Below are 24,406 nucleotides of genomic sequence, written 5' to 3'. Positions count from 1 at the left end.
CGTCAACAAAACAGATGTTTCTACGTGTCTATATAACATGTATGAATGCAGCAGGGATTTTAACTTTGACGGAGATTGTCTGATCGGCTACCCGTCTATGCGACAGCATTTGCAGATTGATTAGGTATGTCTAGGTACGGTATAAATTGTTTTTTAGTCATTACATTATTTGGCCGCAATTGTTTTTTATTTTGATGTTTGCAAGTGTGATTTTTGAGTGATTTAGTTTGTTAAAAAAATGTTGGCCCTAGCGGCCTAGGCCGGCTAGACTAGGTCGGCGCAGCGCGCAGTGAGCGTGGTGAGACAGTGAGATTCTCCATGCATGCGGGGGATATATATGTCAGGCGGTAGGCATAGGGCTATGCCGGCCTATGACTGCTGTTTTTGAAACTTTTAAAAGGAATCGTTCATTCAATTGCAGAGTATTTCATCTTCTTTTTCTGATTTGTGGCTCTGGAGGAATTTTTTTTTTAAAGGGAAATAAAATCCGAAATTACTATAAAGCTCTGATTCCCACCTCTTAAAATTAAACACAAAATCACAACGACAATGAAAGCGTAAAACCCGACGAAGATTCCTAACGGCAAACATTTCTAAGTCCCCAAGAAACAGTCATTGCGCATGTTCTGTGCCATGCCGGTACAATACTGAAAACAATCAGGGACCGGTTCACGGTCAAATATCCACTGCCTTTGTGATATAAAGGTTTGTCTAACATCTTGTCTGTTTTCGTGTCAAATTTTCTTTCTCAGCTCCCCATGGCACATTAACACAAGCTCATAACCTAGTCGGCCAGTAGCAAAACTGGCAGATGCTTTACCGTCATGGGGTTCTTTCATCAACTGCGTGTCCTTCTCTGGAAAAACTTTGTCTTGAAGAAGAGACGCTTGGTAAGTTTCAAACACATACCAGAAAATTTCTCACAGGGTGAGTAAAAAAAGGCGTAACCCATAGGCCTACCTCAAAAAATATATTTCATATTTAAAAAAAGTATGTAGCTCACCAAAAATAATAATGACTGAAAAAGCCAATTTCATAAACTACTTTTAGATGAGAAAATTACTGAAATTACTCAATCCGTTCAAAGAATATCACCATTTAAACACAATGACCCTAAAACCTCTTTCGTTCAAAAATGCGATTTCAAGAATCGTTGACACAATTGTCTTCAAAAATCACCAGCAATATAACCTCAGTATAAAAGTTAAAAATATTCAACGAAGTCCTTTTGAAGGCCCGTCTTTTGAAAACAAGTGGATTTTATAAATCATATTGTTTGCCTAAGCAGGGCAGGGTTGTTGATAAATATATTTTGTACTACTGTTGTTGACAGTTGTTGAAACAAGTATTCTGTGTCATTTTCTTTGTTGTTCCAAACAGTCTGAATGCACAATAAACAAGTTTTAATCCGTGCTTTAAACGGATTGAGCAACTTCAGAAATTGATTTCACCTAAAAATAGTTTCGAAAGTCCAAGGCTTTAATTCAACTCCCAAATTTTACAAACAAGCAAGCAAGCCAGTGTAATCAAATTTTTAAAAATCTTCATTTTTTTCTCTACATTTTTTATTTCAGGTGACAGTGACACTGGAGACGCTTATCCCGTTGGTGTTGTTTGTCATCCTTATTTTCATCAGGAAGCAACAGCCTTCAAAGCGTGTTGGTCAAAGTGAGTTCATTTTGCAACTGTTCATTTCAAACGACTTTGTCAGGTAGATTTTAAAGGTAGAGTACATCATTTGCAGCTATCCAAAAAGTAACTGACAAAATTATTGTTGAAAAGCATACTTGGTTTAAAGATAGTAATGGCACTAAACTCCCTGTGAAATTATTCTTTCTGGCATGCTGTCATTTTGAAAAAAACAGTGCAAGAAGGTCCATTCCAAAGATGAGTCAAGTGATGCAATTTTGGAAATTTTTTGTTAGTGGTTCGTTGTTAATTCGGCGAAGCCGTGAATGGATGTGCGCAAGCGTTGACACAACGCACACGGGCACGCTGTTGCTAATATTCGTCAGTTCAGTGCATGACATCATGTTGCTGAAATCCACTGAATGAGAACGCATCCCGGACACTGATTTTGGGCGTAATTCAAAACAGGACTTGGCAACTTTTGAATTGAAATCGAGATCCTAGAATTTTGTTTTCTCGGAATATACAGCATTCTCTGAGCTAAAACTTCATCAGGTTAGTTGTTCAGCACCCTTCTTCAAATTTTGAGCACCTTTGTTGCTTCAAACGAAACAAATGCACAAATGACAAATGACATACTTTACCTTTCGAAGAAGTCTTTATTGTTACAATGTGTTAAAACATTGTTTTGGAATTTAACTATTCAAACGTGAATCTTGATATTTTCAGGGATATTCTGTAGCGATCTGTACTTTACTGTTGTGAATAATATGAAAAATTAGTTGATTTAACCACTTTGCGCCGGGATTATTTTTGATTTTCGCAAAAGGCAAAATTTTCCAGCCAACTTCTGATATACAGCCTAACGCCACAAATGCTGATTCGCAAGAGTAATTTCAACAGTATTTGTACGATATTTCTTGCTGAAACCTCATATGTTTCAATACTCCGGGGTGTGCACTGGAGCGTAAATTGTACAACAATAGGCTGTGCACAACGACTAATTCAACACAGTGCTAAGATCAACACATGGTCCGCCTCCACAGACTTCACGTACTTTGTGTGTGTACAAAAGGCACGAGGGACAAGCGTGTTTAGACGTAACCCGGAGGCGAGTCAAGGCAATCTTGACATCTTAACCCGTCAGCTGTTCCTGTGTATAAAAATGAGCTGAATAGTTGATGCATAATCCTTTTACATAATTTGCCTTTCTGTCACTGATAAAACTTCAAATGGTCTCATGTTCAGCTTACTTCACTGCAATGCCGTTACCATCATCTGGCATCATTCCTGTTCTTCAAACGTTCTGCCCGTCTTTCGAGAGAGATCCGTTTGGATTCCCAGACCATCCTAATTCAGGGTAAGATCTTAGCCCTAAAATCTTAGAGCCAGTTTAAAGGTAATGTACAACATTTGCAAACATAAAAAAAAAAAAAACTACCAAATTATTATGAAATACCTTTCTTGACTGTACATCAATAATAGTCTCAATCATCCTGTGAAATCAGGGAAGGGAACCAGACTACAATATCAGCATTGTTTTCTTGGTTTTTTTTACCCAGCATCTATGAACACAAAACAGTGTATTCAATATTTGCTATAAAATACTAGCCCCCAAATCCATCCATTTCTGAAAATTACAGCAAAAGCAAATGTTGTATATTCCTTTTAAGCAGAAATGTTTATTTTAACAAGATCTGAAATTGAAGACCAGATTGTCAGAAATCTTCACCATTTGTATGCAATGTCTGTATTTGTAATTTGTAACAACGTGGCTCAAAGTCTGTGTCAGTTTTAGTTTGTTTACATCAGATACCAAGAGGTCAACAAAAAGTGCTTGTCAGCAAGTTGCATTGTTGATTGCCTGGGATACTGTGTAATTTGGTACAACGTTTGGCCAGTGTTAGACATGTGTTACTTATGATCTCATAAACACTTTACTTTTTGCAGATCAGCACTTGATATTTATAAATACATCTGTTTTCAGTTCCATTGTATACATTTTTTTATTATGATTGTTAGCAATTTTACTTAGCAACATGGTACTTTCAGTTTTAAATATTCCATGAGGCTTTTTCTTTAGGGCCACACATTTTGTCTGTGAAACAATATTCTGGTATTGACTTGTTGGAGTTTTTGTTTATGTTCTGTTTTCCCAGTTGTAACATTTTTAGTTTGGGTTTCTAGTAGTAAAGAAATCTAGTAAAATACAAATATTTTTTTAAATCTATTTTTGCCTTGGGAAATGAACGAAGAGTTCATCTTCATCCAAATCCACACTTTCCCTTTCCATGTCAATTTTCCAATCAATTGTCGGTTATGGCAATTTTAAACAGTAGGGCTGTCTCTGTTTGAATAATTGAGTATTGGATTATTCAGAATTGCGTTTGACCGAATATTCGAATATTTGAAACTTGCTGATCAAGTGTACTCGTGCCAGTTGCAACTGCGTGCCTCTCCCATTACAAGTTGTACGCAAAGCGCCAGTCCTTCTGATTTGAGGCGTGCGATCGCACCCCCACACCATCGCACGCCTAAAAGCTTCCCGAGAAGTGTGAACAATTGCACGCCTGAATTTCCCTAGACCACAGAATCACACACCTAGAAAATCACACAACTAGAAAAACCACACGCCTGGAAAAATCCAGGTGTGCCTTTTTCCACACGCCTGTGATTTTCAAATCAGAAGGACTGAAGCACCCGGCTTAAAAGTAACGGGCCACTGGAGTGTTTTGCTGTAAGTATTTTATAACTCTCAAGGGCTTTAACCTGCTAAAAGGATAAGAACAATGAACAGCCGTCGACAAAAAGTTACTGCAGTCCTTCTGATTTGAATATCACAGGCGTGTGGAAAAAGGCACATCTTCATTTTTCTAGGTGTGTGATTTTTCTAGGTGTGTGATTTTTTTCTAAGCGTGTGATTTTTCTAGGCGTGTGATTTTTCTAGGCGTGTGATTCTGTGGTCCAAGCTGGGACTGAACAATCTGGTATTTTTTTTTATAATATTCATCTTGGTTAACAGGAAAGCCATTTTCTCTTCACCGACGTACTTTTCCCCACAAATTATGAAGTATAATTATGCCGTAAATGTAGCCGAGGTGTGCGGTACAGAGGGATTCAGGCGTGCAATTATTCACACTTCTCGGGAAGCTTTTATGCGTGCGATGGCTTGGTGGTGCGATCGCACGCCTCAAATCAGAAGGACTGTTACTGTCGACAAAAAGTGGCATTTGACAAAAAGCGCCGCAACTTTATGATTAAAAATAATATCACAGTCTGGTACTAAAGTTTAGTTTTCTTTTGAATATTTAAACTGGTATACAGCGTGTGTCAATAAAAACGCAGGATTAGAAACAAAAATATTAAGAATATAAACCACCCCTATTCATCATAATGTTAACCCTCTTTTCAAAGTACCTTTCCTTCTCTTCACTATGCTTTTTATCCCATCTCATTTGGACAATCCTGTCCAGAGATCGAGTACATTGAAGAAGGGTTATATATTCCAAGCTGGTCTGATTTGTGAAATCACACATACCTAATGAAAGGTTTGAATTCAGTACAGGTATTTGTGGATCACAAAGAAGGACATGTGTGGCAGGATTAGGCTTACATAATCCTTTAGTCCACAATCAATGTTATTGGTCAATAATTCATGATGCTTTGAAACAATGATAGTCCAGTTATCAAATTTAAGTGATACTTATCATCAGTTGTTTCAAAGAAAGTTTTGTTCTGGTTTAATTGTCTTCAATGCATACCTGCATTGTACATAACTGGTCGTTGTGTTAAGGTCATTGAATCAGACCAACCCGCTTCAGAAGGGCTTCACAAAATTTGTCATAACTTTTGAACCACAAGTCCAAATTCCACCAAACAAAAATCTTGTCAAAGATGAAATTATGGACAATCAAATCCTTATCAAATTATGCACACCAGTAGCATAATTTTCTCAGAAAAAAAATCGCTTTGAATCCTGCGTTTTTATTGACACACGCTGTAGAGCTGTTCTGATATTTTCGATTGATGATCAAATGTTTGAGTATTCGCTATATTTGGGACAGCCCTATACATCAGTTAACCCTCCTATGCAAACATACATGTACATGTACATTCTTCAGTCAAAATCAAACAAGTGACCGTTTTCTACAGTTAAAAATTTCCAGGCTGCATAAAAGCAGGTTTGACTGGCTGGGACTGTTTAAGTAACTTGATACAGCTACGCTTTGACTCTGGGTGAGTGATAAAACAGCTGTGACCACAACTTGCCTGCGTTGTCTGTTCATGGTCTGTTGACTGAGTTTGACTAGTCACAGTGCTTGCTTGACATACGATAACGACTGCTGGTGACTAAAGTATTGCAGGGGAAGTGGAAGTGAATTTTGACTGTCTGTGACTGTTTAAATAGCCAGAGGGTTAATAGAAACGTTTGCATTCGTTTATGTTTAGCGTGGAGCAGTTCCTGAATCGTCTGGACAAAGTGGTTGGGGAAAACAAACTATTCACCGATGACTTTTCTCTGGAGCGTGTTGAGGTCGAACTGGACGCATTCCAGAATTTGATCAACGATGAGGGCGCTATTGAGCAACGCTTTGCTCTGGCAGAAGGTTGGTGACATTTACTTGAAAATTGTGTTAAAATTCACTCATAACTTTTACTCCATGAACAAATTTATTAGTGCTGGGATTTATATCCAGATTTTTAAAAATTCAGTTTGAATTCAACTATTCGGTTTAGATTTTGAAAACCAAATATTTGAAACCAACCATAATAAAAAATTAAGCCTTCCACTTTTTGTGACGCAGGCTAATAAAGAAAACAACTGGAACGTCCAACTATTTGCTTCATGGTCTCTGATTGTAATTGCATTCACTTGCTAGTGGTCTTCTTGGTATATGAATAGCCTGCTCATCCGACTTATCAGAGAGCTCCCGTCCATTTTTCCCCCCAACATTTCAGCTCGGAAGTGTTTTTGTAAAGGCCCAGTGGTCATTGAATCCTGCAATCTATACCCAGTCATTGGGAGGGAATTTCAGGCGAAACCTCACTTGACACTTTTCGTTGGCATGATTGTAAGCTGGATGGGAAATTCCGCTGAAATCCGATAACCGTCATTCGGTTTGAAAAAAATTAGGATAACCGGATTTTGAAATCTCCGATTTCTCCCACCACTTTTATACTTTACAGGCATGCAACTTTTCCTTGAATCTGCTGATTTCCTCGTTTTTTACTTCTCACGAATGCCATTACAAACTGAAAAACACTGTACAAAGCCTTGTGTGGTTTGGAATTTCCTCGTTTTTTTTCTAAATTTCCAGTTGCATGCCTGACTTTATCTTCATGAGATATACAGATAAAAAAATTCACCCATTTCACATAAATCAAAAATGTTCTAAGCAAAGGGAGTTCTCCAGTTTAATTCAAATTTAATTTAAAATCAATTTCTTATAAGGCCAAAAAAAAAAAATAGTTCTGCTTCCGGTTTCCCTACCGACCCTATTCTGACAGCCCCTACCCTAATTTTTTTATTGGAAAATGAGAAGAAAAAAAACGCCCAAAACCATCGCTTTATACCTTTTACCCTTGCCTACACGCAGACGTCTCCATATGATCGTACACAAAAAAAATTGGCCAAAAAAAAAATTCCCTACATCCTACCCTATTTTCGAATGCCATGTAATCGGAAGCAGAACTATTTACTTTGTTTTGCCTCAGTATTACTTATAATAGTGTGGATGACACAAGTTTTGAAACATTTAAAAGATGGGTGGAGATTTGCTGGCAGTCCCATTACTTTAGCACTGCGGATGTACGGCGAACACAATTTTCCAAAGTATGTACATGTACGTGTGTTAAATTCACGTTTTGACTGCACATTTATGATTATTTTTGTTATGGTCCATCTGGCCCTGCTGTCGACACATGTTAATATATAACCAGATTCTTCCAGCTGAAAGAATTCATAATAAAACTGACCTTTAAGCGTGTTTATATTTAACTTTCTGAGCTGTTGATAATTTGAAAGTTCGTAGACCCTTTTTTTCTGTTCCCACGTTTAAATGTTATCTTGAATTTGCCCTTAAAAAAAAAATTAAGTGTTTGTATAAGTGTTCTTTGTATACAATGAAATCAGTAGTGGAAAGATACTGTTATTTATTGTTGGGCCATTTTTAGGGATGTCCATCTTCTAATAATTTAGTATTCGATTACGTCAAACTGCATTTGACTGAATATTCGTATATTCGAAACTGCCAGCTGCAACTTTGGGCCACGCCGGTCAAAAGTTGCACGCAGAGTATACAAGTTAAAGAGGTTGTGGAATGCTCGTAAGACATTTCCGTCATTTTTTGGGTATATGTAGCCTAAAGTGTGATAAAATAAAAACGACTATTGTTTCTGTCATGAAATGAGTACAAAGGGTACTTTTGAGAGCTGTTTTTCAGGTCCTGTTTTGACCGGAATGTGCAATTTGTGTAAAAGTCGTCGTTGCGGGCAGCAAACAAAACACAGTAAGTCGTGACGTAATAAACAGGACTCGTATATGCTACTCTGCATCGGGAGTCCTGTTTATTACGTCACGATTTACTGTGTTTTGTTTGCTGCCAGCAACGACGACTTTTACACAAATTGCACGTTCGGGTCGAAACAGGCATGACAGGACTTGAAAAACAGCTCTCAAAAGTACCTTTTGTACTCATTTCATGACAGAAACAATAGTCGTTTTTATTTCATCACACCTTAGGCTACATATACCCAAAAAATGACGGAAATGTCTTCGAGCATTCCACAACCTCTTTAAAATACAAGTTAAAATACAATGTATGCATGCGGTAATCGTTATGGTTCTCTCAGAGGTGTTTTGCCGTAAAATATTTTGTAACTGCCGAGGGCTTTAACAAAAGGATGGGAACGATGAACCTCCGTTGACAAAAATTACCGTCGACAGAAATAGGGGCACCTGACAATAAAGCCCCACAACTTTAGGATAAAATAACATCACAGTCGTGTGTGTATACTATGTGCATACATTGAAGTTTTTTTTGTTTTCGAATATTCCAACCGGCAAAAAGCTATTTGAATGTTCAGTTGATGGTCGAATATTCAAGTGTTTGGTATATTTGGGCGAGCCCTATGCCATTTTTTCAATAACTTGGGTTATGGAATTGTCGGGAAACAAAATATACAAAAAATGCAGCCGAAAAATATGCCACTTTTGATGGGAAAAACCCCCCAAACAACTTTGTCTTCCGAGTAGTCAATACAAGCTTTGATTCACTTTTTAAACATGCAGTGCTGGCGTTGGACCAAAATTGAGAAAGGAATAATTGTCCATTACGTGCCACTTTGCTACATGCTTGATGTACTGCGTGTTCGTATGGCGCAGTGCAATGGATAGTTGATCATGATTGGGTTGATTTTATATTTGTAATTTTTTTTTACAGATTTTAGTCTGGATGACATTGTGAAGAATAGCAGTGTGTTAGAGACGTATTTGGTCCGCAACTTGACTATTCCAAGGTCAGACGCACAGCAGATAATGCACAACGAACTCAATGTGACTGAGGTACGTGTACAAAAAAAACCAGTCAGGCGAATTATTAAATTGCATTTAATTTCCGTCGATTTTAATTTCGCTTGTAAGCACTTATGGCTAATGGAAATACATCATCGTAATTACCTTAAAGTGTACATGTATGCAACGTTTGCCACCAAGTTTTCAAACGTTGCCAAGAAATAAAAGCCCTAAATCTTGTGCAAATTTATATACATGTATTATAATTAATGTTTAACATGATTCTGTTGGTGTACTAGGAAGTACCATCACTATAATATAGCAATCTAATCTTGTGGTAATTATAACTGGTGTAGCAAGCCACAAAGAGGAATAAAATAATCAGGCGATATTTAAAGTCAGTTTTAAAATGTTGCCAAGAAATAAAAGCCCTAAATCATGTGCCAAATGTATTTATTACAATTAACGATTTACATAATTCTGTTGGTATACTAGGAAGTACCATCACTATAATAAAGCAATCTAATCTTGTGGTAATTATAACTTGTGTCACAAGCCACAAGGAGGGGATATATGAGAAATAAAATATACAAAAGCGTCGCTTCCTTCAATTCTCATTTCATATCTCTCTTCCCCATCCCGCCCTCGTATTCTAGACTTATTAAAATGGTTATTTTTATCTGTAGATACTTTTAAACCCTCCTATGCAAACATACATTCTGTGCCAAGTTGTCCATTCGGTCAAAATCAATCAGGGGACTGTTTTCAACAGTTTAGAGCTCCCAGCCCACGTTAAGCAGAATTGACTGGCTGTGACTGTTTATGTAACTTGGTACGGCTATGCTTTGACTGTAGGTGATTGTTAAACCATTTGCCTGCTTTTGTCTGTTGACTGAATTTGACTTGTCACGGTGCTTGTTTGAAATATGATCTGACTGTTAAAAGAGGGTTGATTTTTTGACTGTCTGTGACTGTTCAGACAGTAGGAGGGTTAAAGTCGCTCTCCTTAGGCTCTTCAATAATTTTGGGTTTTTATTTTCCTTTTTTTTCTCCAAATGAATGTTAATTTGACTTTTTAAAAATTTAAGACATCTGCAAACCTGACAAAATGCTTCAATTTTTCTTGGTTGCCGATGAGTTTATAACTCCAAACAGATCTGCAAGAATATTGCTTAGGCAGCTTGGCTATAATTAATTTCAAAATTGCAACTAAATTATTCCATGCGAAACTCGGGTGGATTTTTTCCCCTGCATTTATCTTTCAAAAGTGAAAACGTTTTGCATTGTGGGAAAAGTAGCAATTTGGAAAAAAAAAAAAATGTTGTTATGTGAAACTCAGTAATAGCATGAGGAGACCATTTTTAATGGTTAGTGTATAGTGGTGTGCATGGAACTGGGCACCCCAGGGCCCAATTTCATAGAGCTGCTTAAGCAGAAAATTTGCTTAAGCACGAAAAAAAACATTGCTTAGTGAAATTAGGTTACCGGCCAAAACTCCACGTGATGTACATTGCTTGTGACTGGTATTTAGCTGTTGTTTACTTAGCATAACAATCGCATGGAGTTTTGGCCCGTAACCTGATTTTATTAAGCAAGACGTTTTTGTGCTTAAGCAAATTTTGTGCTTAAGCAGCTCTATGAAATTGGCCCCAGTACTCGACTGCTGATGTCAGGAACCGGTTCCAGATTATGGGATCCGGTACCAGTAACCAACTCTACAAGTAACGTACTTCCTTTTAGACAATGCAAAAGAATCGTTTTGAATGCCATTTGTAGAGAATTTTCATAATGAAAACCAGGCTCTATTAAAAATCAAAACAGATTTAATCTTTATGTGCATTTTAACGCGCGACAGATGACGTTTGCAAAGTTTCAGTTTACACTGTAAACCTATAAAGCCCTTCAGACAACGTCCGGGATTTGAATTTTGGGGTTGGGTTTCTTTTACGCGTTCCACGTTCCTGTGGTTTACTTCAAAAGGGCACCCGGTTCCTGTACTACTCGTAAATGAAACCACTATTAACCCTAACTCCCTAGCATGATTTACTAGGAACCATACCCATCCTGGCAAATTCCAACACCATTTGAAAAACTGCACACACACATATTTCTGACTTTGTTTCTGGAGGTGTGCCAACCCAGTGTAAAAGACTGTCAGTTTTAATAGGGGTACTGTACCCATCCCGACAGATTCCAACAAATCATGCTGTTGGGGTTTGATGGGTTCAGTTCTGTTAGGGTTTATTAATGTATGATTTTTCCCAAACCTTGTACCAACAGGGGTGTGAAATCTCAGCTTTAAAGCTGATTTCAGGGGGTTTTAGTTTTTGATTTCAGCCTTTTCCCCTCACTTGCTGTGTACAAAAGTATCAGCTCTTTTTTACACCTTGTTCAGCTTTTTTCAGCTATTTTTTATCAGTGTCACTCACACCCTTGTACCAGGTGCCTTCTTATTGTAACTCCTTGAGATAATTTCCAAGGAATCACCCTTGAATCTTTCAAATGTACATTCTAGAAAAACAACGGCCCCAGTGATGTTGTACTAAATCAGATTTATTTTATACCTTAGTGTAATCAATTCTTTCAGAACATCAGTTTGCAAAATGAATTGGTGTATTATAAATGCTTCAAGTTCTTATCCTGGCAATGTTTGCGTTAGATAGAAAAGCCATTACATTGTAACATTTTTTCTTTAAACAAAGATTTAAAAAAATCTTTTTATTTCTTGTCCAGATATTTAATTTGCTATATGGATACCGTCCTGAGGCCTTTGACTTAGGACGTTTGCCGAACTCAACCAACTCTACCTATCCATCCAAGAGTGCTTCCGACTTCACAACTTTCCTTAACAATCGGATGAGTAGTCAGTGTTGCGGAGCCGTCTTCAAACGTCTACCCGATAAGGACTTGTTTAGCTTCAACGGATTGCTGGGTTTGCTGACGTTACAGCCAGTCGGGTTACTATCGGCATTAGGCGATGGCAAAGACTTGAACGATTCCACGGGTGCAAGTGACGGAGAAGCTCTGAGATTGAGTCAAGAGTATGCGGTAAGGAGATAGCACGGACGTGATCTGTTTAAGAATAGTAGAAGGAAACATCGTTATGAGATTTAAGTGGAGGGATATTCTATGGAAGTGGATAGACAATTAATGGCACTGTTTGAGCTCATGGGTAGTCCCCCAATGAATTACCAATAGGCCATCAGCCTGGGGGTTTGGTCAGTATCAAATCCGGGCATAAATGATTATCGTGCGCATGCGCAAGGTATACCACCCCTAGAGTGGTATCAAGCATTTTGATGGACAAAGGGTGATAACACCCAAAAAGCTGCCATCGCTGCAATGCTATCACATATTTTCCAACTCTGGAGGTGTATACCTGGCCAAAAATTGCTATGACGAGTATTCCCCTCATTTGATACCAGTGGCCAAAATTTTGGACCAAGGCTGATGGCCTACGATATGCAGTGCTCCAGTTAACTTGTTCAAAGAAAATTTGTTATGTTTATTTGGAATTCAGAAATGCCTGAGACAGTTTACCCATTCCTATTGGTCGAGAGCACGTCACTTGGGTGGTTTTAAACTGCCAGTAAAACACCGCTGCATTATGAGCCACATCGCACAATACCCGCCGCACGCATGCCAATCTCCATATAAGGATATTTGTAGACTACGCGAACGAGGCACATACCATAGACGGGTGTTTCACAAAACGTGAAGTGAACTTGTCAATTTTTGGCTTATTTACAGAAAAGATCTTATTTCCTTATTATTTGAATGAATGCTACAATCTGTTTCACCAATTGTTTTTGGGTGTGATTGTGTTTTTTTTTGATAAACTGTTCAATTATAGTTTCTTTTTCTTGTTTTTGGAACAGGACTCTCTTTTTTCTCCATCTGAATTACAAGACATCATGTGTCATAAGAAGACAATCTCAGCTCTGTATGATACAGAAAACAGTCAGTTCAACAGCTCTGTGAGTACATTATGATGTCATCATAACAAAGTTTGATTATGTTAATACATTGGAACATTCCTTTCAGTTTGTTGTTTTTACAGAAGTACATTTTTTCCGCCACATTTTTCTGCCAAGCATGGACCATGTATCGCTCATTCTATTTATGGGAAAAAAAAACCCCTAATTATTAATGACAATACTTTAGAACTTTTGATTGCTCTTTTACTTAAATATGTACTTCAGTGCTTATGCAAATATACCACAACACAAGTACATTGATTCTTCTTCACTTGAATTTGCTCTTATGAAAATGTGATGACAAGACTGCCTAATCTCTTGTTTTGAAGCATAATCGCTTGTCTTGAGTTTCTCGCTGAAGTACTTTAAAGGCTTTGTTTTGACAATTTTTCATGTCTGATATCTCATTGCAGGGTCATGTGGTTGATGATCTATGCAACAGACAGGATGCACCTGTTTTGTTTGAAGGATTCTCTGCCCTTTTAAGAGATCAGTTAGATACGGATGCTTTACTTCACAAGGTACAGTTTACTTTCAGTCAGAAGAAGGCCAAGTAAAAAATAAGCAGTTTCCTGTCTGGACTGCTTGAAAAAAATGAAGGCTGTGGGCACTCCTTTTTCTTTTCTTCTCCCCAAGATGGCAGATTTTCAAAGATGGCGGATTGATTCTTCCATTTTCTCGATTCTTTTCCTAATACAAAGTTATGTCCAAAGGACCTGTCGCCCTTTCTAGTTCCACATAGCTACAATTTTGTTGCAAACAAATAAACAGAAAATGTACATGTATTGACAATATAATTATTTGCAAATGTATGAATTCCAAAAATAAAAAAAGGAGGTGGACAGGAAAAAGTAATCGGGCGGGGACAAATATTGGTTTAGTTTTTTACTTGGCCTTATTGGGAGTACATCATGTCTTTTATTAATAATTTAGTTGAAATGTTACACAGAGAGAAAATAACGAACCTTTTAGAGCACGTGTAGTTTTACTCCTTGCAAGTCAAGACTTTAGTTAAAGGTTTTTATATAAACAGGTCACCGTTCAGCAGGTGATAACAATTCTTCCTGTGATTTTTCATCTTTAGTTGACAAAGATCAGGGCAGTACACTAAATTGTGAAATAAATTTATGCCCATTCTTTTGAATTTCAGCTGAATATATCCAGTTCTGACCTTGAAGAAACTCGAGAAAAGGCGATAGCTGTTATGAAGGAGGTAAGATGTCTGAAAATTGGCAGGAACTATAAATTGTTGATTATATTGTGGTATGATGGTGTCATTGCTTTATTGCAAGTATAAAAGAAGAAATGCAGTGTTCCCCGCGGCATGGGAAAAACCTGGAAATATCACACAATTTACTTTGTAATTTGAAGTAATTTCAAGGCCTGGAAAAAGTCATGCACATTTGTAAAAATAGTAAAAGTCATTGAAAAGTCATGGAATTTTGTGAGGACCAATACATGTTCCATTTTAAACTTTGAACATTCATAATTTAGCATCAGAAATCTGATTTTTATTTTTCTGATACAAACGTTTGGATTTCAAAATATATTATTGCTTTGTGTTGTTTTTTGTGTTTTTGTTGAGCACTTTTCACTCAACAAGTTTCACAGTTTTGATCTGCATTTTGATGATCTAGGTCATGGATTTTCACAACTTGGTCATGGAAAAGTCATGGAAAAGTCATGGAAAAGTCGTGGAAAAGTTATGGAAAAGTCATGGAAAAGTCGTGGAATTTTATTGTCCTAAAGGTGCAGGAACCCTGGAAATATAACAAAGGAATTTTAATCCTTGATTCATTAATCCCTAAGAGTTTACATTCCTATTGGTCGAGAGCCCGTCACTGGTCGGTTTCAAACGGTTGGTAAAGATATGGCTGGCTGGTCTTACGCACTTTTCCAGTGTCACATGAAATTTTGACTCCTATGAAATCCGGTGCCAGCACCGTTTTATTGATTGAACCTCACGTAGGCATCGCCTTCGGTTCGGGTAATTATCAGCATCCAGACTCCAACCGGTCTTAAACAGAGTGTTTAATACCTCCCAATCACAGATTTATTCCCTTAATTGCAGATAAGTGTTTTAATGACTGCTTTATAGCTAAAACTCTTGTCCACGTTTCAAAAACTATGATTACTATTTTCTATTTTCTTTCTTTTTTTAGCTCGATAAGTTTGCGGTGTTCCAGGAGACGTTGAATGACCTGTACCACTTTGCTCTGGACCTGCCGGGCGATAACTGTCCGGAAGAACCAGCACCAACTACAGATGCCTCGCCGTCGTCACCGACGCCAACTACGCGATATTCATCGTCATCCTCGTCACCCCACACGCCAACAACCTCAAGTGCACCATGGTTCGATTGGGTGAGGATAACATCATTGAAGATGCTTCATAATTTATTTTTTTTCGGGGGGGGGGGGGGGGAGAAATTGATATTGATGACAATTGTCTTCCTTCTGAATAGGGTCTATTACTTGGGTAACACTCGTCTGGGGAAAATGGCTTCACCTACTTAAGTAGGTGCATGTGTAACCTGAAGTTGTAGCAAAGAAATCCTGATGCAGCTTTAGATTGTCCAACTAAAAATAAGTTGGAAAATTGGGAAAATGAATTGTAAATATCAATAACATTTATACTTATTCGCGAGAGAAATTCCTGCTTTTTTCTTCAAATCTTGTGATAAAATTTAGCTAGCCAAGGTGTTTGCCTTGTCATGCTGTTCTACCGGACTGTTTCAGATGGTTTACTGCCTATCCCACCTGCTATCTGAACAGTCACAGACAGTCAAAAAAAATCAATCACCTTCCCCTGCCATGCCTTTTACACAGGCTTGTCACCAACAGTCATATCATATTTCAAGCAAGCACTGTGACTAGTCAAATTCCTTCAACAGACAAAAACAGCCAAGTGGTAAGCACAGCTGGCTTATCAATCAGCTACAGTCAAAGCAAAGCTGTATCAAGTTACATTAACAGTCACAGCCAGTCAATCCTACTTTATTGAGTCAGGTTGGCGTAGCGGTACTTTCCTCGCCTTCCACCACTGTTACCCGGGTTTGAATCCCACCTGGGTCAATATGTGGATTGGGTTTTCAGTCCCTACCTGATTCCGTGGGTTTTACCCAGAATATTCTTCTGGGCTATTCCTCCCACCTCTAAAACTGTAATTTCTTCTCATTGTCTCCTCTCTAAGTTGGTGTGATGTTACCCCTGGGATGCTTTGCCGACTATATGATACATACATGGGAGCTCTAAGCTGTTTAAAAAGTCACTTGATTAATTTTGACTGCAAGGACAACTTGGCACAGAATGTATGTTTGCATAGGAGGGCTAAGGGTTCAATTAAGCATTATTGCTTCATTGATGTGGCGTAATAACCCAAATCTTTTTTAATTGGTTAATTATTTTCTCATCTTATTTTTAGAACTCCTTTCTGGATGACAGTAAAGATGAAGGCAATTCCTCAGGTTTTCCCGAAGATGACATCTCGAACATATCTCAAGCCAGTATTTTGACGACGTTTAAACCAGATGCAGTATCCAGCACTCCTGAAGACGGGGGAACTGGTAAGACATGATCACCTCATGAAAATACAGGTGCCAAATCAAGGCAACATTTGGAAGAGGTTTTGCTGGTATATTATCTTTCGGTTACAGAGTGTGTAAAATTCGCCAGTCCACGTTCAATTTTTTCTTTAAAACTGTGTTTGTGATCAAAATTCCGTAACTTAAAAAGTACATAAGTGATTTGAATGATTCTTGTACTAAAAGAAAGCTTATGAATTGGGCTTTCATATCCTAGATAGAAAGTGCTACATGCAGAACTTCAATAAAATATTAGTCCATTTGGGCTTCTTGTTTTTAACTCATCCTGTATAGTATTGTGACATAACAATGATTTTGTATTGTAATTTTTATGGTATCAATTAATCAACTGTGAAGTGTTCTGCAATTTGGTCAATGACCACAATGAACAACTTCAACAAACCATTTCAAATTCAAATTCAAATTCTTTTTCGCAGCCGAACCAGAACAAGACGAGAAATCCAAAAAGCTAGCTCAGCTGTACAAGCTGTGGGCCAAGATGCAGTACGGTCTGTGCGGTCAGGAACTGAAGGTCAACGACGAGGCTCTAGCCAAGGGGGACTTCAAGGCGATGCATCTGAACAAGCATCAGAAGAAGAGTCTTGGACTGTTACTCCACGTCTTGTTTAGCAATCCGAGAATCCTGTATGCGCCCAATACTACCGATGTCAATGATCTGATTGACAAGGTTTGCTATGCCGTTGCAGTTTTTGTCTCACCTTGACTTTGTTTAGGAAAGAGACTATGCAATCACTATGTCTGTATGTATGAATGTATGTAGTATTTGTGTATGTATGTATGATCTGTTACACGGTACCCTGTGGAGACATGGGTATAATAGGGAACAAAAGATTGTATACATCTCCACAGAGCAATTTCTATAGGTGAATACGTCTCCACAAGGTTATCACGAAATAGATATATGGATTTTACTCAAAAACTAGGACTTTCCAAGGTGTGTTGATCATCGCAAATTGAAGTATTTTATGTAAGGGATATTAAGTTCGAATTTCAGCCAAGGAAATTAATTCTGGTTAAAATAGGAGCATTTTGAAACTACATTTTCAAACTTGAAAACTTTAGTAAACGAGAACAAACTCCACAAGTATACAAATTCCAGTATATTTGTGTGCATTTGTTTATGGTGTAAATCGAGGACATACAAGTGCAAAATCATCAGTGAATCGAGGACAGGAACCAAATCGAGGACGACCTCGATTAGAAAACATGTACAAAAGCAATGAGAGCTGTTGCAAAGAATTTTAAGTACAAACAAAGGAAAAGGGAAGAGGAACAAAATAAAATCCTCAATTTACACCATAAAAAACGTGTCTGTATGTATGTTTGTATGGTTAAAGTTTTGTAAAATTGGTCTCATTTCAAAAGTTGACGTCCAATTAGAACCAAACTCGGGTCATAGATGCAACACGGCAACCTTCATATGATGAAGATGTCAAAGGTCACACACCATAGTCAAAGGTCACTCTTAAAAGATAAACGCGAAAGCAGTCGAGACGTGCGGTTCGAGAACCTCCTTGTGTATTTGAGGTGTTTTGGATCACAAGAGTCCAGTCACAAATAAGAAGGGATCGACACAGACAAAGGAATGGCTTTAGTATACTTCATTTCACAGTTGAAACTTTTCTGATTTTCAGATTTATTTCCAAAAGTCCGCTTTTACTGACGATCTTTTCCTTGCAGAGTCTGATTTTTAAAATTAAATTTCAACAAATTTGATGAAAACTAGTTTATCAAATTAGGTTTTTTTTGCCCTTCACCGACGTATAAACACTGTATTTCTCAGTGTGTTACCTCCAGAGTGAAAGTTGAAAAAAAAATTACTCGAACCACGACCTCCTGCTTTCTAGTGCAGACGTCTTACCACTCAATCACCGAGCTAACGGGATCGGTTATGATGAAGGGCAAAAACCTAATTTGATTTACGTCACCCCGACGCAAAATTCCATCTTATGGAAAACTATTCTGCCTCCATTTGCTCTTCAACCGTTTAAAGAATGTCTTATTGTTAACAAACCCACAGGCAAGCGACATGATACACCTGATGCAGAACATAACGCACTATGCTCAACTCTGGCGTAACATCTCGGAGGAGATACGAACCTACATGCACATGGACAGCACTCAACTTGTGTTAAGCTGGCTTGGTCAGGTAAGGACATATCCAAGAAAATATGGAACTCTCTCCCCGTCACCATTTTGTAAAATAATTTTCCATAATAAAATCACTTTTTTGAGCGAAACTTTTGCTTTTGTGTTTCCAGTTGGAAGAAAGCTATTCCGGTCACCCCTTGCTCTTCCAAAACATCACTAGGATGACATCTCCGGATCTGGGTAACCTCATCGTCAATCACACCTACATCAACACTACAAGTATCGAGATGAAACTGGACGTCATAGATAACGCTGCATGTGGATGGCTGAATCTCGCTGGCAGCGTAAACTTCAACGTTTATCGGCCGTTTGAAGATGAAGAAGCGCTGATCGATTATATACTGAACGATGCTCGGCATGACAACGTCACGGTCTTTGGAAGTGAGTGTGGGATTTATTCATTCGTGGACGTAATCTAATTGCCATTTCTTACTTTTTACCGTCTAACTTTTGAAGGTGATGTACAACATTTGCAATCATTAAAAAACAAAATTACCAAATCATTATGACGTACGTTGTTGAACCCAACTCTAGTAGTTACATGTACTGGCTCTTTGGAACAATACGCGCTACGCGCAACGCTCAACGCGCACACCAGCATGCATTTGCGCACAAATGGCAGATTTTCCAAGATGGCAGATGGACTTTGATGATACAAAATTGTGTCCAAAGGAGCCAAAACCCTTTCTACACAGCTACAGTTTTCTTGAAAACAAGTAAAAACAAATATCGACAATATATTTGCAAAATACAGTCGACTCTCGTTAGTACAAACTCTGTTAATACAAAATTCTGGTTACAACAAACATGAAGCCTTGGTCCCGACTGTGCATTTATATGCACAATGAATGGGACTGATGTTCCTCTTAATACAAAATTCTGATATATAACAAACAATTTGGCTAGTTCCGAACGAGTTTGTTATAATGAGACTCGACTGTATATTGAATTTAAACAAACATTTTAAAAAGGAGGCGGGGAATAAAACATGGTCAGGAGCGAGAAACTGGTTTATTTTTTACGTCATGTTTGATTCATTAGGGTTTAACAACTTGGTTAAGGTTAACAATTTTTTGAAAATTACGTTATTCATTTTTTCTTAAAGGCCTAGTATTTGAAGTTGATGACGAGGGCAATCTTCCGCCTCACATTGTCTACAAGATTCGTCAAAACACGTCCTTCACCGATCGGAGCGATTTGATTCGCCGTCGTTTCTGGGCTCCCGGCTCCAATCACAAGTCGACCCTGGGCTACTACACCTTTGGATTTGTCTGGATTCAGGATATCATCGAGAGAGCGATCATCAATAAGTGGGTCGGGAGGAGAGTTGTAGAGCCAGGGAGTTACGTCCAGGAATTTCCATACCCATGCTACATCAGTGATAAGTAAGTACATCTCATTTTCCCGTTAAAATGTAATATACAACATTTGCAAACATCCAGAAAACAAAACTACCAAGTTATTATGAAATAACTTACTTGACTGTAAGTGAGTAATAGTCTCAAGCGTCCTGTGGAATCATGGTAACTGGTGTGCTGTCATTTTCAAGAAAAGTGAAATTTTTTTGGGTGGCATGGGTGGCTTGTGCGTAAAGCGCTCTCCTCTCACCAAGGTGACCACGGTTCGAATCCTGGCCGCGGATCGCATGTGAGTAGAGTTGTGCGTTGGTTCTCTCCTGTGGCACGAGGGTTTTTCTCCGGGCCCTCTGGTTTTCCTCCCTCCGGAAAAATCAAACCCTTTCGATCTCAGGCTGTGCTCCGTGGTCATATATGGGTTGATGTGGCCGGCAGCCATAGGCGCCTTTACGTGCCAGCGGCCCGACCACGTTGTAGCCGCGTCCTTCGCAATTCAGCATACCAGCTGCGAGTAAAGATGATTAGCCTCCCAAATTATTATTATTATAATTATTAAAATTTTGTATCAATTTCCACAGACCTTCGTTGAAAAAACACTTTACTTTTTTTTTTAAAATACTGTCTCCAATTTACCAAATTTAGTTAGTCCACACTTAGTTAGTCACACAACTGTGAATGGGTGCAAGCCAGCTAGTATGGTTCCCGGACCTGACAATTTCCTGACGTCTGTTAAATTGCTCCGTTTCTTCTCAAGTAGGGTCACTCAGGGAACCAGACTACAACAACAGCATTTTTTCTCTTAGTTTTCCAACATATTTAACAAAAACAGGTCAGCATGGTCAGTGTAACAATATTTAATATAAAATACTAACACCCCCCCCCCATCCATCCGTAAATTACGGCAAAAGCAAATGTTGTATATTATATTTAATTTATATCTCCCCAACCAAAACAAAATTCAATCAGAAATCATGTACATCAGAGTCGCTTGCAGTGTTCAGAAATGTGTTTACAAAGGTAACATGAGCATTTGGTGTGCAAATCATGCATTGCCTGTCAGTTGGCAGTTGTTTACTTTTAACCCTAACTTCCTAGCATGATTTACTAGGAACCATACCCATCCTGGCAAATTCCAACACCATATGGGAAACTGCACACATATATTTCTGACTTTGATTCTGGAGGTGTGCCCAATCCAATGTAAAAGACTGTCAGTTTATACTGTACCCATCGTGGCAGGTTCCAACAAAACATGCCTTTCGGATTTGATGGGTTTGGGTAGGTTAGTGTTATTAATAGTAAAAAAAACACGATTTGGCATATTCTTTAAACTTCCTAAAAACTGTTCTTTTTTCCAACAGTTTCATTTTCATGATCGAGCATATCATGCCGATGATGTTGATAGTATCTTGGGTCTACTATGTGGCCATGTTTACGCAAAGTATCGTGTATGAGAAGGAAGTCAGACTGAAGGAGGTTAGTGAAAGTAAAGATTATAACGATTTTGAATTAATTATAACTTGTTTGAATTAGAATTGTCATTGTGGACAATCTAATATGTATGTTCACCGCAACTGTTCGGGAAAGTGGGTACCACGTAGGTGCTTAAATTCTGCATAAAATGTAAAGATGCCTAAATATTTTTAAGTAGTTATTTACTTCTCATGAACACAATAACAAATTGAAAAAAATACTGCACAAAGTCTTGTATGGTTTTGAATTTCCTTGTTTTTTTTTAATTCCCAGTTGCTTGCCTAATTTATATGACTTAACTTGTAATTTGACATCTTTTGTAAGATCACAAAGAATATAACTTGCTGTAGAAAAGGAGCTAGTTACTTAAATGTCTTTTTTTTTTTATTTATATTTTATGCTAACTTGTACGTATTACTTTCATTTAGGAATGTTAATGTAATTTTACAGAGATGAAACTTTTCCGATTTTAATCGGAAATCCGACTTTTTGAATTTTCCAACGAAATTTCCGATTTTTTTACAGTGCGTCCCAAAAAAGTTGATTTTCTAACGATTTTCTCACAAAATGTCATTTTATTTCAACCATAATTTCGAAGAAAAGTCGATGGAAATGGCACGTTAAAATCATCGTGAACGTAGTTTTAGTCTCTTTCACCAGTCGTTATTGGAGTGTTTCAACAGTAGAAACACAGGGCATAACACTGATCGGAGCCTTCTCCGGCTGGACAAAAGGTTAAACATTGACAGGCGACATGGAAAAATCACTGTGTCGCACGTGCGTGCGAATATGCAATGGTACCAGCGTACGTGTACCGCACCGTACCGTCCGCTAGCACATGGCCGGTCGGGAACGGATAGCCTTGTGAACGATCCAGTGCCAGTGGATAAAATCATTATGTTGTGCGATTTTTGGAGGTTTCAGATTTAGTTGCACAAAATGCAATGCTTTAAAATTCATGATGATTATCTTGAGGATAGCGAAGAGAGCATTATCGAAACATTTCACTGGCATTTGTTGGAAGAGAAAGACGATAATGCCTGATTTTTTTATCGCATGTATGAATGCAAGTGGAGTAGTGGAGTTGTGTGGTTGAATCGTGGACATGATTGAAGCACTATGAAAGGTGCCCTTGTCTTTCGGACTTTTCCCTCGACTTTCTCAAGTAAGAGGTGAACTTCTTTATTGATGACTGCATTACTCTAACCGGAATTCAGGCATTTTATGCAATGAAAACACTGACCATTTTTTCATCGTAAAATTTTGTTTGAATCGAAAATAAAGCAGGAGTTGGTGTCCGGAAATTGGGCATTTAGTGTATTGTACATGCATGTACATGTGTGTAACTGCAGCGCGGCCCAGATTTCGGACACGTATTTGTTCGGCCTATTTTCCGATTTTTTTGCCATATGCCAGTTTCATCTCTGATTTTAATGGTGTGTTTTTTTGTTTAGATTTATGCTAACTTGTATACTTGCTTCATTTTTAATTAGAAATTTTAATGTAATGTGCTCTCGAACAGGCTTAATCAGATTTGATTACGATATGATTTGCTCTCAGGTGATGAAGATGATGGGGCTAAGTAACGCTGTTCATTGGGTGGCATGGTTCATCGTTGGTTTCTCCCAGATGTCGTTAACCATCGTAGCCTTAATCTGCATCTTGCAGTACGGAGAAATACTGATCCACAGCGATCCGATCATTGTATGGCTGACTCTTACCATCTTTGCCATGGCAACCATCTGTTTCTGGTGAGTATTATTTTATGTGATGGGTGGTACTTACATGTGATCGGTGGTATTTACTCGTGTAACTCATCTGTAATCTTTTGAGACCTGGATTCTATTCTCACCTGGTGCACAAAAGAGATATACAGGGTGAGTCAAAAAGAAAATGAGCTGAATTTTAAGAAAAAAATCTTTAAAAAATAATCAACTTTGATGCACCAATGAAGTATGTCTTAAAAAAGCGTTCTCCTCCACTCATTGGGAAAAAAAGAATTACTGAAATTGATCTATGCATCATACAGAAGTTAAGCATGTTTGAAAGAAGCTCTTTTTATAGATGTCGATTTCCATTTGTGTTTTGAATATGAGGAACAAGTCAACTCTTTTTTTTTGCCTGAACTATTGATGGCTACTTTTGCCTGTTTCCTTTGCAAGTTTTCGTTCATTCATCGATGTGGGATAACGTCCATTCACCGATGTGGGATAACGTCCAAGTTATGTTGTAGTTTATGGGTATTCATCAGTTCGTAGAACATTTTTGGACAGCTGAATTTTGTGATCTTTTTATTAAGATAGACATAATTCGGGAATAAAGTATGCAAATGGATCTCTCTCAAATGACGTCACTGCATACAGATTGCCATGTGCATCGGCATTATGGGAGTCGAATTTTCATGACGCGCATCATTCGAGCCGTGTGTCGAAGAAATTTCAAGCAACTTGCTCGCTTGTTTAGAACATTTTGCACACTGCGCGCACACGCATCTGATGTCGTTGAACACACAGTTGTAATTTTCCTAGGAAGATGGCTGTCTATGAGAGGGGTCTATTACATGAAATTTTCACAGTTACTAGTCAATAACATGTACCTATATTATTTGTATGAAATGGAGCAAGCCACATATTTTAATTTGGTCACTTTCTTTTTGACTTGCAATGTATGTTCCCTACTTGATACTTGGGGTTTCCGCTGACAC

At 38.1% G+C, this 24,406-nt stretch overlaps 1 protein-coding gene across 4 annotated transcripts in view; it reads left to right on the top strand.

Moving 5' to 3' along the window:
- The window catches only part of LOC119734636 (ATP-binding cassette sub-family A member 2-like), a 72,038-nt gene that overhangs the window by 3,008 nt on the left and 44,624 nt on the right, over positions 1-24,406 (top strand). For 2 of the 4 annotated variants that reach the window (XM_038208184.1, XM_038208182.1), the window contains exons 1-18: positions 11-124; positions 753-890; positions 1,575-1,668; positions 2,878-2,989; positions 6,079-6,236; positions 9,072-9,193; positions 11,876-12,190; positions 13,021-13,119; positions 13,533-13,640; positions 14,270-14,332; positions 15,282-15,482; positions 16,543-16,684; positions 17,140-17,390; positions 18,744-18,872; positions 18,985-19,255; positions 19,980-20,259; positions 21,591-21,705; positions 23,263-23,453. In XM_038208184.1, coding sequence (XP_038064112.1) covers positions 825-890; positions 1,575-1,668; positions 2,878-2,989; positions 6,079-6,236; positions 9,072-9,193; positions 11,876-12,190; positions 13,021-13,119; positions 13,533-13,640; positions 14,270-14,332; positions 15,282-15,482; positions 16,543-16,684; positions 17,140-17,390; positions 18,744-18,872; positions 18,985-19,255; positions 19,980-20,259; positions 21,591-21,705; positions 23,263-23,453 — 2,717 coding nt within the window. In that variant the 5' untranslated portion in view covers positions 11-124; positions 753-824. Of the gene's footprint in view, positions 1-10; positions 135-752; positions 891-1,574; positions 1,669-2,877; positions 2,990-6,078; positions 6,237-9,071; positions 9,194-11,875; positions 12,191-13,020; positions 13,120-13,532; positions 13,641-14,269; positions 14,333-15,281; positions 15,483-16,542; positions 16,685-17,139; positions 17,391-18,743; positions 18,873-18,984; positions 19,256-19,979; positions 20,260-21,590; positions 21,706-23,262; positions 23,454-24,406 lie in introns of those variants that run through there. The other 2 variants (XM_038208181.1, XM_038208183.1) reach the window with 2 other exon arrangements.

Source organism: Patiria miniata, unplaced genomic scaffold, assembly GCF_015706575.1.
Source record: "Patiria miniata isolate m_02_andy unplaced genomic scaffold, ASM1570657v1 HiC_scaffold_27, whole genome shotgun sequence".
Classification (NCBI taxonomy): Eukaryota; Metazoa; Echinodermata; class Asteroidea; order Valvatida; family Asterinidae; genus Patiria; species Patiria miniata.
The sequence above is the reverse complement of the archived record's forward strand: the minus strand, read 5'-3'. Positions and strand labels throughout refer to the sequence as shown.